The sequence below is a fragment of the Ailuropoda melanoleuca genome, chromosome 10 (assembly GCF_002007445.2).
Source record: "Ailuropoda melanoleuca isolate Jingjing chromosome 10, ASM200744v2, whole genome shotgun sequence".
Classification (NCBI taxonomy): domain Eukaryota; kingdom Metazoa; phylum Chordata; class Mammalia; order Carnivora; family Ursidae; genus Ailuropoda; species Ailuropoda melanoleuca.
In genome coordinates, this window is record NC_048227.1 from 22,774,133 (window position 1) to 22,788,569 (window position 14,437).

Consider the following 14,437-nt stretch of genomic DNA (forward strand, 5'->3'; position numbering starts at 1 on the left):
ACACACACACACACACACTAATTATAGCATGTGTGTAGTTTTGATTACATAACATATAAAAATAGAAATGTTTTATTATATGATATAGGCTATGTCATATAAACTAATTGTACAAATGTACTTGTTGGTCCTGAGATAAGTATGAGGAGTCATAATCAGTGAATTTCCTGGTGATTCTTCTTGTCTCTGGGTGTAAATCAACCTACTGTCAGAGATAGGGGTGTCTTTTACTTTTCTTGATATTCAGAGATGACAGTACTGCTGGTATCAACCACATAACAGCTAAGACCTCCCTGGGGTTACATGTAGTGACCTGTTTCCGGGTGTGTTTTGTGTAGGTCAGGTAACATACAAGGGACTTTTTGAGCACAACTTTGGATGAGTAGCAGGGAGTGATGGGGTTTTCCCTTTGCCCCTGAGAGACCAAAGCTTCAGGCAATCTTATGTCTTAACCATCTCACTTGAACCTGTGTTGGCAAATGGAAAGCAGCCCCACTAACTTGGCACATACACTGAGTCTGCCCTATGTATTTACACTACTTTCTATAGGGACACACCTACTAAACACTAGGACTTCTGATGGCCTTTCCTTCCATTCCAGAAAGGGTTTGTGGAGATGCTCTTGTCCCTCTAGCCCTGCACCAATCCATGAGGGATTCCAAAAGGAGTCTTTCATGGGAAACAAGCAAATGAAACAGGAAGAAGGTGTGCAGTTAAGTTCTATGTGAAACACTGAGTAAGAACTATGAGACTTGCTGTAGTCTAATAACTTCTTGATCTTCCATCTAAGGCTGCAATTCAGTGACTCTCTGACCTCCCTATTTATTTATTTTAATATTTTTTTTGAGAGAGAGAGAGAATGCGTGCTTAAGCAGATATAGGGGGTATAGTGGGAGAGAGAGAGAGAGAGAGAATCCCAAGCAGGGTCCATGCCCAGTGTGGAGATCATGATCTGAGCTGAAGTCAAGAGTCAGATGCTTGGGGTGCCTGGGTGGCTCAGTTGGTTAAGTGTCTGCTTTTGGCTCAGGTCATGATCCCAGGGTCTTGGGACTGAGCCCCACATTGGGCTCCCTGCTCAACAGGGGTCTACTTCTCCCTCTCCTGCTTGCTCAAGCTCTCTCTCTCGCTATCTCTGTCTCTCTCTCACTCAAATAAATAAAATCTTTTTTTTTTTAAAGAGTCAGACTCTTAACTGACTCAACCACCCAGGCACCCGCCAACCTCCCTATTTAAAATCACAACTCACCCAGCCCTGGCTGAGCATTCTCCAGCCTCCTCTTCTATTTAATTTGTCTCCAAAGCACTTTCATCATTTTATATGCTGTGTGTTTTGTTTATCACCTGTTTCCTCCCAGCAGAATGTAAATCCCAAGAGCACAGGGATTTTCATCTGTTTTATTATATGCACCTGTGCCTGATGCATAGTTGGTGCTCAAGAAATATTTGTTGAATGAATTTCAACCATCTCTGTCTGCAGTAGAGGCCTTTCACTTCCAGGTGGAATTTAACGCCTTTGCCTGACCTCCGCACCTCTGCTTTGCACTTTCAGCTATGTTTAATGAGTGGAGAGATTATCCAGATGAGCCCCAAGATGAGTCTGATCTTTGAGCCAGCGGACCTGGAGCAGGCCTCTCCAGCCACTGTCAGCAGGTCAGTCAGCCTTGCCCTGGCACCCTGAGGGAACACGTGGCCTCACTGACCCTAAAAGCCCACAAATGTGATTAAGCCCTAGCAGATCACCTACATTATTTGTTGTCCCTCCTATTTATCCTAAAACCAGTCCTCGACCCACAGTGTTGGTAGGAATCTAAAATTGGGCAAGCACTTTGGAAAGGAGTCTGATATTATCTCCTAAGATTGAACCCTCATATGCCTCATGACCAGCAATTCTGCTTCTAAGAAATTTTTGCCCACATGCAATAAAATTCATATACAAGAATTTTCAGAGAGGCATAGTTAACAATAATAAACACTTGGAAACAACCCAAATGCCCATTAACAGGAGTGAATTCATGTGTAATAAAGTCACAAATTATAATTTTTAATCATTTTTTTTTACTCTATTTTATTTTCATCACAGTAAGTGTACTGTCTAATCCCCATCATTTATCTCACCCATCCCCCACCCACCTCCCCTCTGGTAACCATCACTTTGTTCTCTATAGTTAAGAGTCTGTTTCTTGGTTTGCCTCCCTCTCTCTTTTTCTTTTTTTCTTTGCTCATTTGTTTCTTAAATTCCACATATGAGTGAAATCATATGGTATTTGTCTTTCTCTGACTGACTTATTTCACTTAGCATAATATTCTCTAGCTCTGTCCATGTCGTTGCAAATGGTAATATTTCATTCTTTTTATAGCTGAGTAATACTCCATTGTATAGATATATCACATCTTCTTTATCCATTTGTCTATGGGTTGCTTCCATCATATGGCTACTGTAAATAATGCTGTAATAAACATAGGGGTGCATGTATCCCTTTGAATGAGTGTTTTTATAACAAATTGTAATATTTATATATCACTCAAAATAAATGAATTTTACTGACATGGAACTCTATGGATAAATCTTACTAAATACATTAAGTATAAAATCTTAGCAATATTATATATAAAGTAAGCCCCCAATATTACATACAGCATAGTGTCTCCCTTTAAACTGCTAAAAACAGCTAAAATAAATATATATACATTTTAGGAACATACAGAAATGCTATAAACTATGTAAGAAAGAAAGAAATCAAGAGACAGGTAACCATGAGATCCAGGATACTCTGTCCCCTCAGGTGGGAAAAGCCAGGGTTATAGGATAAGGGAGACCATTGAGGTTCAGTGAAGGTTATTGTCAAGATCCTAGCTTCTGTCTGGGAGGTGGGCTCATGGGCACTCAGTACATTATTGAAACAATTAACTAAGAAAGGCCATGATGGGCTAATAATAGTGTGCCAAGGATGATAATTAATCTAATCCTGTATGCTTGAAGTTCATAAAAACATGAAAATCGGTCCACATTCCAAACAGCAATATCAGGGAGTAGAAGGAGCAATGGCAAGTTAGACCAACTTGGGCTCCCACCCTGGCCATGCCAATGTCTAACTGTGTTACCGCTTCCAAGTCACTCAGCCTCTCTGAGCCACACTCTCCTCCTATCTAAAAATGTGACCATTAAAAAGAATATTTAGAGATAAAGTCCATTAGGACCTAGCTTAGTGCCTGACATGCAGTAGATACTCAATAAATGGTAGCTGTATTCGTAACAAACAAGAGAGCAAGGACCTAGATGTAACAGAATGGGAAAAAAACCCAAACATCTACTACATAAAATATCAGTATATACTAATGATACTGTTAATAATGTCCATGGATTAAGAATTTTCTATGTCCTGGAAATGGTGCTGAATTATTTATTGGCATTTTCTTATTTAACCACTATAATAACCTTATGAACTGCATATTTTTTATATTTCTTAATTTACGACAAGGACATAGAATTTCAGAGCCAATAAAGACACCTGGCCCAAGGTTACTCAGATAGTAGAATCTAGGGCTGGGATTTGAACCCAGGTCTCTCTAACTCCCAAGCCCCAGCAATTATCACTGGTCTCCATCCTTTACTGACAAAATCTGGGCACCTTCCCTTTAGACTGGAGCTGGTGAGGGTCTGTGCCCCAACCCAAATTCCAGCCCCTTACCTTATCATGACTACCTGTATTTACCTCACCTCTGTGTGCTTGGGAACCCAAATGTGGACCAGGCTGGTCCTCTCTTTGTGCCTACCAGATGTGGAATGATCTACATGGAGCCCCATCAGCTAGGCTGGAAACCCTTGAAGGACTCATACATGGACACCCTGCCCGCTAGCCTCACTGAGGAGCACAAGGAATTGGTGAGACCATCACGTTCCTTTCCTTCTCCTCCCTCCCTGTCTCCTTACTCCTCATTACTAAGGCCTTCTAGGTACAACTTCACCTTCCTAATTCCAGGATGCAAGAAGGCACAGGGAATTCCCTGCCTGTCTCTAGTTATCTTACTTCCTGACTGCCTGACATTTTTCCAGCTTTCTTCTCCCTGTGACAAGAATGGGATAGTATGGTCATTTTCTCCTTCCACCTTCTCCATCTCTCCCTGTCTCCCGAGTGGAGAATTCTGATGCTTGAGAAACATTCTACATGGTGGATGGAATGTCGCACCTTGCCCCATTGCCCTACTTGCAGAAATGTCTCTAGAAGTTTCTCTAAAGATAGGCCAGATTAGAAAGAGCTGTCTTCCACTTTGTACGGCCACTCCCCATTCTGGTGACCTCGACTCCATACCTCCTACAGCTAGGATGCTGCAACCAGTTTAGAAAAGTTGTATTGCAGCTACTAAGAGTATCTATCTCCTTCTTCCTTTCCTAAAAGAGGGGTGAACATTCAGGTTAGGTGGGTACCCGAGCACAGTCTCAGACTAGGGAAGCAGGAAGGGAGAACCCAGGCTTTTGGTGCCTCTTGTCTTTGCCTGTGTTGGTAGAGTTCCCTAGGAAAGTTTCCCATTGAAGAAGCCAAGAAAGATATAGTTGGGTTCTCACCCCACTGCAGAAACATTCTGGTGAGCTATGTAGGATGGCCCCATCCCTGTCCCGTTTATATATATGTACAATGTATATAATCACATACATTTATACAGATACATGCCTGTATGCACATCCCGAGACCAATCTATGCACCTGCACAGGAAGCCTTCAGGGACTCCTCATTGTCCTTAGCTCAAAGTCTAGCTTTTTTTTTTTTTTAAGATTTTATTTATTTATTTGAGAGAGAGAGAGAGCACTCTCGCACTCAAGCAGGGGGAGGGGCAGAGGGAGAGAGAGAAAGAAGCAGACTCCTCGCTGAGCACAGAGCCTGACAGAGGGCTCCATCTCACAACCCTGAGATCATGACCTGAGCCAAAATCAAGAGTCAGACGCCTAACCACCTGAGCCACCCAGGGGCATCTGAAAGTCTAACTTCTTTATCAGGGCCTCTCAGGCTGTAATCTGGCCCTGCTTACCTTTCCAACCTCATCACCTACCCTCTTCTTCATCTCATTACCCTGCCGCCCTTGTCCTTTGTTCCCATTCTTGTAAGACCCCAGGTTTCATCAAGTCAAGGCTTTTGCATCTTTTCTTCCTCTTTCTGAAAATGTCCCATTTTCTCGTGTGATTCACCTTCATCATCCAGATCTCAACATAAAGGCCTCCTCCTCTAAGAAGCCTTCCCTGACCACCCTCTTAAACCCTCCCTGTTATTCCCCATTGTAAAACCTTTGTTTGTTTCCTGCTAGAACTTTCCATGACTTGTAAGTATTTTATTTATTCGTTGCTTGTTTAGTTATGTTTGTCTCCCCTGCCCCTCAGTAATCCCCACGAGGGCAGGGATCTTGTCTATCTTGTCAATTGTTTATCCCCAGCACCTACAACACTGCAGTTAGCAGATGCTCAATAAATATTTGTTGGCTGGATGAATATACCACATATCCATATACACATGGATATAAATGTGTCTATGCATTTATAATAAAGATATGTATCCACATATATACACATCTATTAATGTATTTGTTTAGTGATGACCTGCCTGCTTCCAAAAAAATGACTTAAGATAATTTACAGTGACAGCCACAAATAAAGTATAACAAAAATGAAAAAAACACTCAAATAAGAGGATAAAGGAGGAATTTTTTTAAGAATAACTTGGGTGGGGAGCAGAGACAAGAATCATTTTACTCACAAGTAAGTACATATAGAGAATAACTGAAAACGAGCCCCAAACTTAGCTTTGCCCTTCCTGTGGGCACTTTATACAGGAGTCCAACCTTACAAATGCAGAACAGTCATTTGAAAATCTTATTTAGAATTCCTAACATTTTTTGTACAAGCAAGTCAGATACCCAGTCTGGGTCCTAAAGTTTTTCCTGCATCTTGTAGCAGACGCACAGTAGTTCCAAGCCTCTCTGAGTATCCAGGTCTGGGCAGTGAAATGGGAGGGGTGGGGATGGCCTGTGGGCTGCACAGTCCATTAATAGGAAGCTAGAGTCAGAAGCTTTGGTGTGATCTTTTCCCTGATATACTCAAAAATAATCAGCAAACTTACCAGCATCTCCAGCCTTCCAGAGTTGTACCATGCCCTTGGTCTTAAACTCATTTTTTTTATAACATCTCTTCACATTTCATTTCTACCTTCAGGTCAATGACATGTTCATGTGGCTCGTCCAGCCCTGCCTGGAATTTGTTCGCCTTCAGTGTAAATTTGTGGTCCAAACATCTCCCATCCACCTTGCCTTCTCAATGATGAGACTGTATTCCTCCCTGTTTGGTACGTGCTACCTAAAATTCTTAAGCCAAATGAAGGTGGGGTAACTGCAGGATATTTCTTCTGTTCCCTATCCCTCCTATTCCCCCCACCTCCATGAGTTACAGTGAGACCAGAATTTTGGTCTAGAACAAGCAAGCATTTAGAGTGTAGATAGTAGAGTTTAGTGGAAAGAGTCCATGTGTTTTGGATTTACCCGTAATCTTGGATTGATTTCCTGGGTATTTTTATGCAGTTTACCCCACTCTTTCTCGGGTTAGGGTCTTCATCCATACAATGGGAATAACAATTTCTTTCCCTCTTTACCTAACTAAAATATCTTGGAGGGAAATGAATTTAGATGATACATGTGCATGTATCTGAGGAAAAAAAGATCCTGAAAAAAATAAGACTGAAAACTTTCCCGTGCTAAGAAAACTTAAAAAATCTGAATTCACAAAATACATGGTTACACTGGTAAGAGAACTGATCACAACACTCTACAAAACTAGGGAAACTTCTCTAGGGCATGGGAAGTACATAAATCATTAGAGCCGTTTGTTTAATGGACCTGGAGAAGTTCTCTGTAACTATCTCACATAAATCAAATTTCATTGAATTCTCCAGAAAATGCCCAAAGATGTGTCGATTTGGAGAACTTTTATTGGATGCCATTTCTCTCTCAAGATGACACATAATTTAAACTCAAGATGGATCTTCCTACAACTCCTCTTACATGAACGTTTTCTCAGCTCGTTTCTTCCAAAAGCATTATGGGTGCAGATAAAAAAATATAACATGGTGAACAGCTGAGTGAAGACTTTCTTTGGCTAAATATTATGTGATTTTCTTGAAGTTAAAATTACAGGCATTTTTTTTCAAAATCACACTAACTGTATACAATGCCATATATTTGCATCATTAGTTGTAAATTTTGAGTATTTTCCCAAGCTCTGTTTCCTGTCCTTGTGTAGTATTTCCAGGAAAGAAGACATCTCATGAGAAATGGACTCATTGTCCCCAACACTGAGTGACCTAATCTCTTGCCTTCCCAAATCTCTAACCATGAGTCCTTATCAGGAGTGCTGTGAAAGNTGAGAAATGGACTCATTGTCCCCAACACTGAGTGACCTAATCTCTTGCCTTCCCAAATCTCTAACCATGAGTCCTTAAAAGGAGTGCTGTGAAAGACACACAACTACTAACAACTGGGAACTGGATTTGAATGCACACATACTTGATTTCAGAGCCCTAACTTTTTATTCTGTCAATGCTAAAATGCAAGAGCATGGTAACTATGATCAGCAAGGCCTTGAGATAAGGAATAATAAATACATTTTTTAGCCTTTTATTTTTAAAATAATTTTAGACTTGCAAAAAAATTGCTAAAAGAGTATATTGAGTCACATATCCCTTCACCTAGCTTCCTTTAATGTTAACATCTTATATAACCAAGATACGATGACCAGAATAAGAAAATTAACAGTGAGGGGCACCTGAGTGGCTCGGTCGGTTAAGTGTCTGCCTTTGGCTCAGGTCATGATCCTAGGGTCCTGGGATCCAGTCCCGCATCAGACTCCCCACTCCACTGGGAACCTTCTTTTCCCTCTCCTACTGCCTGCCGCTCCCCCTGCTTATGCACTCTCTCTTTTTCTCTCTCTCTCTCAAATAAATAAATAAAATCTTTTAAAAAATTACAAAAAAATTAACATTGATATTATATACTGTTAACTATACCAAAGACTTTATTTGAATTTTACCAATTTTTCCTAAATGTCCTTTTTCTGTTCCAATTCTGTTCCAATTCTGATCCAATTCAGGGGGTCACCTTTTTTTTTAATTGTATCTCATTCATCTCTTCCAATCTATGACAATTCTTCAGTCTTTCCTTGTCTTTTTTTTTTTTTTTGAGTAAACTCTACATCCAACATGGGGCCTCATGACCCTGAGATCAAGAGTCACATGCTCCACCAACTGAACCAGCTGAATGCCCCTTTCCTAGTCTTTTATAACTTTGTCACTTGATAAATACTGGCCAGTTGTTTTATAGAATGTCTCTCAATTTAAGTTGACCTCATGTTTTCTCATAATTAGGTTGGGGTTATGCTTTTGCAGTAAGAATACCACAAAAGCAATGATGCATCCTTCTCAGTGCCTCATCAGGGGGTACATGATGTTAACAGATCTTATGACTGGTAAAGTCTCTTAGTCAAAGTTAACTTTGGCCAGAGCCAAATCTCTCTACTGTAATGTTACTGGCTTTCCTTCATCATTAAAAAGTATTTGGGGGAAGATAATTTGAAACTATGCAAATATCCTATTTCTCCTCAAATTTGCACCCGCTGATTTTAACCTCCATTGGTGGGTCTTGCCTACCACGGTTACAACAGTGTCATTTGCCTAATGCTAAGCTTCCATTTCTACGTGTATTTCTTCACATTTACTGACTAGAATTCTTCTGTGAGGAAGAACTATTCTTCCCAAAAATTTGCTAATTCAGTTATTTACTAATTAAAGTATGGACTCACNTATATATTTGCTAATTCAGTTATTTACTAATTAAAGTATGGACTCACGGATATTTATTTTATTCCATGGATTATAATCCAATGCTGTAATTATTTGTTCCTCCAACGTCTTCAGCCATTGAGAGCTCCTTTGGGTTGACTCCTATGTCCTTTCAGAATTAGAAAAAAATTATAAAATATATATATATTTATATATAATATATATGACTCCTATGTCCTTTCAGAATTAGAAAAAATTATATATATAATATATATGACTACTATGTCCTTTCAGAATTAGAAAAAATTATAAAATATATATAAAATATATATAATATATAAAAATATGTTAAAATATATAATAAAATATGTTTAAAAAAATAAGAAAAGGGGTGACTGTGTGGCTCAGTTGGTTAAATGTCCTACCCTTGATTTCAGTTCAGGTTTTGATCTCAGGATCATGAGTTCAAGCCCTAAGTTGAGCTCCATGCTGGGCATGGAGCCTACTTAAAAAATAGGAAAAAAAATAGAAAAATAATTAGAAACTAGCAAAAAACATATGTGGATAAATGATCTGGCAGGTCATGGCCACTCAGCCACTATCAGTCCCCTCCCCAGGACCCTCACAGCAAGACCACCCAGTTTACATTGTTTAGATCTATGTGTGAGCAGATATATGCAGCTTCTCCTGAGGTTCCTTTTTCTTGTTTTTAGATGAATTCAAGGAAATAGATGAGGAGGAAAGTGAATTACATGAGGGCCTGACAAGCCAACAGATCTTTCTCTGGCTGCAAGGTCTATTCCTCTTTGCCTTGGTGTGGACCGTGGCGGGCACCATCAATGCGGACAGCAGAAAGAAATTTGATCTGTTTTTCCGCAACCTAATCATGGGTATGGATGATAACAATCCAAGGCCCAAAAGCGTCAAACTCACCAAAAACAACATCTTTCCAGAAAAAGGTAACTTAGTACCTGTTTGTTTTTTCTTGCTCTAAAAATTTGGATCATATGGTTTCAAATACAACCAAAACATGTGGCCCAATTAAAAGCGTAATTTACAAAGGCAGGGGGAGATTTTGTAGCTTGCCTGATTGGGTTCAGGTCTTCTGATCTGACCCACATATGTAAGAGGGATGGCCCTAAAGTCAGGGTCTTATGGGATGTTTTAACTATTGTTTTCACTTAGAAAATTTGATAAAACTTTTCTTTTTCAAAAATTACCCTTAATTCCATCACTCAAACAGGCTCCAGGAGATAGAATGAGAAATTAGCACTTATGTTTTTCTTATTCCCTTCTAGTCCTATTCTATGTGTTTACATTCATCATATCATGGTGATTATGACATTAATATTTGTTGTAATTTTGTCATTGTATTCTAATATCATATTGAAATGTTTCCATTTTTTCCATGTATGTTATCTTCAAAATAATCACTTTAATGACTAAATATTCTATGTGTGACATCATTTACTAAAAGATTGAAAGATTTTTTTAAGTAGCTTTTACTGTTTTTTTTTTCCTTACCACCATAATAATATATAAAATTTAGAAAATACAGAGAAGGAAATTACAGAAAATAAAAACCAATGGTAAACCAGCTACCCCGAAATAATCACTTTTGATATTTTTTCTTCCATTTTTTTCTATATTTCTGTACCAAAAAGGGTGTCATACTATAAATTCTTGCCAAATAGCTTTACTTTTTGTGATTATACAATAGTATCTAAAGGGCTATGAAATAACTTCTGGAGTGATAGTAATATATATATACATATATATATATATATATATGGAGATATATATATATATGGAGAGATTTGGTTTACACTAGATACGTGCATTTGTCAACTCAGTGAATATACACTTAAGATTTGTGCATTTCATTGTATGTAAATTTAATATTGAGAAAAAACATAAGCAAATATCGAAGAGTAAATGATGTAAATGCTGAAGTTTATGGAGAAGTGTTTAGATGTATACAATTTACTTTGAAATCTCTCCAAAACATAAGATGGCTTAATGGATGGATAGAGAGAGACACAGGTATATGATAAAACAAGTAAAAACTAATGGTAAAATCTAGGAGAGAGGCATACAAATGTTTGCTGTACAATGTTTTCAGTATTTATGTTTAAAACTTTACAAAATAATCATAATAAATGAATGAATAAGTAGGCGTCACCACCCCCTACACAGTCTTTCCTCAGCACAAGTGGTGTACTTTATGTGATATGGTCATCTATCAGATGAACTGCATAGAGGCCCTGGACCTTTAGTTAGATAGCAGTACATTCATTCTTTTTTCTTTCTTTTTTAAAATATATATTTATTTTCTTTATTTGAGAGAGAGAGTGGGGGGGGGCAGAGGGAGAGGGAGAGAGAAACCCAAGCAGACTGCACTGAGCATGGAGCCTGACACGGGGCTTGGTCTCACGACTCTGAGATCATGACCTGAGCTGAAACCAAGAGTCAGACGCCCAACTGTCTGTGCCACCCAGGCGCCCCCTTTTTTCTTTCTTTCTTCTTTTTCTCTTCCTCCTCCACTCTTTCCTTCATCTTTTACTTGTGCTTTGGTTTAGAAGATTATTTTTTATTGTGCTAAAACATGTATAACATAAAAGTTTACCTTTTTAACCATTTTTAAGTGTACAGTTCAGCAGTGTTATACATTGTTGGGCAATCATCACCACCATTTATCTCCAGAATTTTTTGCATCTTCACAAACTAAAACTCCATGTTCTGTGAACACTAACTCCCCATTTCCCTCTCCCTCTATCCCCCTGGCAACAACCATTCTACTTTCAGTCTCTTTAAATTTGACTGCTCTAGGTACCTCATGTAAGTAGAATCATGTAGTATCTGTCCTTCCCTGACAAGTTTATTTCACTTAGTAATATCTTCAGAGTTCACCCATGCTATAGCATGTCAGAATTCCCTTCCTTTTTAAGGTTGAATAATATTCCATTGTGTGTATATACCACATTTTGTTTCTCTGTTCATCTGTCGATGGACACTTGAGTTGCTCTCACCTTTTAGCTATTGTGAATAATGCTGCTCTAAGCATGGGTATACAAATATTTGTTTGAGTCTTTTGTTTTCATTTCTTTAGGCTGTATGCTCGAAAATGGAGTTTATAGATCATATGATAATGCTGTGTTTAAGTTTGTGAGGAATTGCCACAGTGTTTTCCGTAGTGGTTTTACCATTTTACATTCCCACCAACAATGCACAGGAATTCCAATTTCTCATGTATTGTTTTGTTTTGTTTCATAATAGCTACCCTGAGTGTGAAATGCATTCTTGATTTTTTTAGAAAAAAATATGAATAGCTTATATAATAAAAAAAGATATATATATAGATATAGATATATTTTCAAGATTTTATTTCTTTCCTTGTGTAAGAGAGAAAGAGTACAAGCAGGGGGAGCAGCAGGCAGTGGGAGAGGCAAGGAGCCCAATGCGGGACTCGATTCCAGGACTCTGGGATCATGACCTGAGCCAAAGGCAGCCATTTAACTGACTGAGCCACCCAGGCATCCCAAAAGATATACATTTTTAAAGAGACAACCACTACTAACATTTTGATAACCATCCTTTTAGACAGTTCCCTATGCATATATATACATATAGATTTATTTTTTCAAACATGGGATTATTCTGCTCTTGTTTTCTTTATTTGCTAGTTTTTGCTATCATTAACAACATTGTGATGAACAATGTTCTGGTGGCTACCTACTTGTTTAACCCATGATTATTAGGATAATTTCCTAATAAAATTTTAAAGCTTTTGATCGCTAAATTTCCCCCATGCCTTAACCAATCCTGAGTATTACCATTTTTTAAAATCTTGGGCAACTTGAAATGTGAAAATGCTATTTCATTTTAACTTTCTTCTCTTTGTAAAAAATATTTTAATAGACTATAATTTTAGAGCAGTTTTAGGTTTATAGAAAAAAATGAGCATAAAGTACAGAGTTCTTACATGCCCCTTTCCCAAACCACCCCTCCCTCCTAGTTTCCCTATTATTAACATCTTGCATTAGTGTGGAACACTTGTTACAATTGATGAACCAATATTGATAAATTATCATTTAAGTAAAGTCCATAGTTTACATTTTTGCTGTGTTGTATACTTTTAAGGGTTTTGACAAATAATATCATCTCTTCACCATTACAGTATCATACAGAATAGTTTAACATTGTCCTAGAAAACCCCTAGCTCCACCTATTCATCCCTCCTTCCCCTTAACTTTTGGCAACCATTGATTGTTTTCCTCTCAGTATAGTTTCACCCTTTTCAGGATGTGATATAGTTGGAATCATACAATCCGTAGTCTTTTCAGATTGTCTTTTTTCACTTAGGCATATGCTTGTAAGACATTTTACATCTTTGTGTGCCTTGATAGCTTATTTCTTCTTATCAGTGAATGATATTCTATTGTATGGCTATTTATCCATTCACCTATTAAAGGTCATTTTAGCTTATTCCAATTTGGGGAAATTTAAAATAAAGCAGGTACAAACATTCATGTAAAGGTTTTTGCATGGATATAAGCTTTCAGTTTNTTCAGGATGTGATATAGTTGGAATCATACAATCCGTAGTCTTTTCAGATTGTCTTTTTTCACTTAGGCATATGCTTGTAAGACATTTTACATCTTTGTGTGCCTTGATAGCTTATTTCTTCTTATCAGTGAATGATATTCTATTGTATGGCTATTTATCCATTCACCTATTAAAGGTCATTTTAGCTTATTCCAATTTGGGGAAATTTAAAATAAAGCAGGTACAAACATTCATGTAAGGGTTTTTGCATGGATATAAGCTTTCAGTTCGTTTGGTAGATACCTAGGAGCATGATTACCGCATCAAAGCCTGTGTTTAGCTTTGTAAGAAACTGTCAAATATGTCTTCCAAAGCAGTTGCACCATGTTGCTTCCCTACCAGCAATGAATGAGAGTTCTTTTTGCTCTATATCTTCCTCAGCATTTGGTGTAGTCGGTTTTGGATTTTAGCTATTCTAGTAGGTGTGTAGTGGTATCTTGTTTTAATTTGCAATTCCCTAATAACATATGGTGCTGAGCATCTTTTTTAAAAATATTTTTTATTTTAGGGGCGCCTGGGCGGCACAGCGGTTAAGCGTCTGCCTTCGGCTCAGGGCATGATCCCAGCGTTATGGGATCGAGGCCCACGTCAGGCTCCTCCGCTATGAGCCTGCTTCTTCCTCTCCTACTCCCCCTGCTTGTGTTCCCTCTCTCGCTGGCTGTCTATCTCTGTTGAATAAATAAATAAAATCTTTAAAATATATATATTTTTTATTTTAAAGTAATCCCTATACCCAATATGGGGCTCAAACTTATAACCCCGAGATCAAGAGTTGCACACTCTACTGATTGAGCCAACCAAGTGCCCCTTGAGCATCTTTTCATATTCTAATTTGCCATCTGTATATCTTCTTTGGTAAGTTGGTGTTCAGATCTTTCACTCGTTTTTAAATTAGATTGTTTGTTTTCTTATTGTTGAGTTTTAAGTGTTCTTTGTATATCTTGGATATAAGTAAGTCTTTTATCAGATGCATGTTTTACAGATATTTTCTCCTACACTGTGGCTTGTCTTTTCATTTT

General features: G+C 38.1%; 1 protein-coding gene across 1 annotated transcript in view; it reads left to right on the top strand.

Moving 5' to 3' along the window:
• Nucleotides 1-14,437, top strand: part of DNAH3 (dynein axonemal heavy chain 3) — a 174,459-nt gene that overhangs the window by 87,228 nt on the left and 72,794 nt on the right. The window contains exons 39-42 of the mRNA XM_019808319.2: nt 1,550-1,650; nt 3,778-3,883; nt 6,200-6,329; nt 9,527-9,772. Coding sequence (XP_019663878.2) covers nt 1,550-1,650; nt 3,778-3,883; nt 6,200-6,329; nt 9,527-9,772 — 583 coding nt within the window. The remainder of the gene's footprint in view (nt 1-1,549; nt 1,651-3,777; nt 3,884-6,199; nt 6,330-9,526; nt 9,773-14,437) is intronic.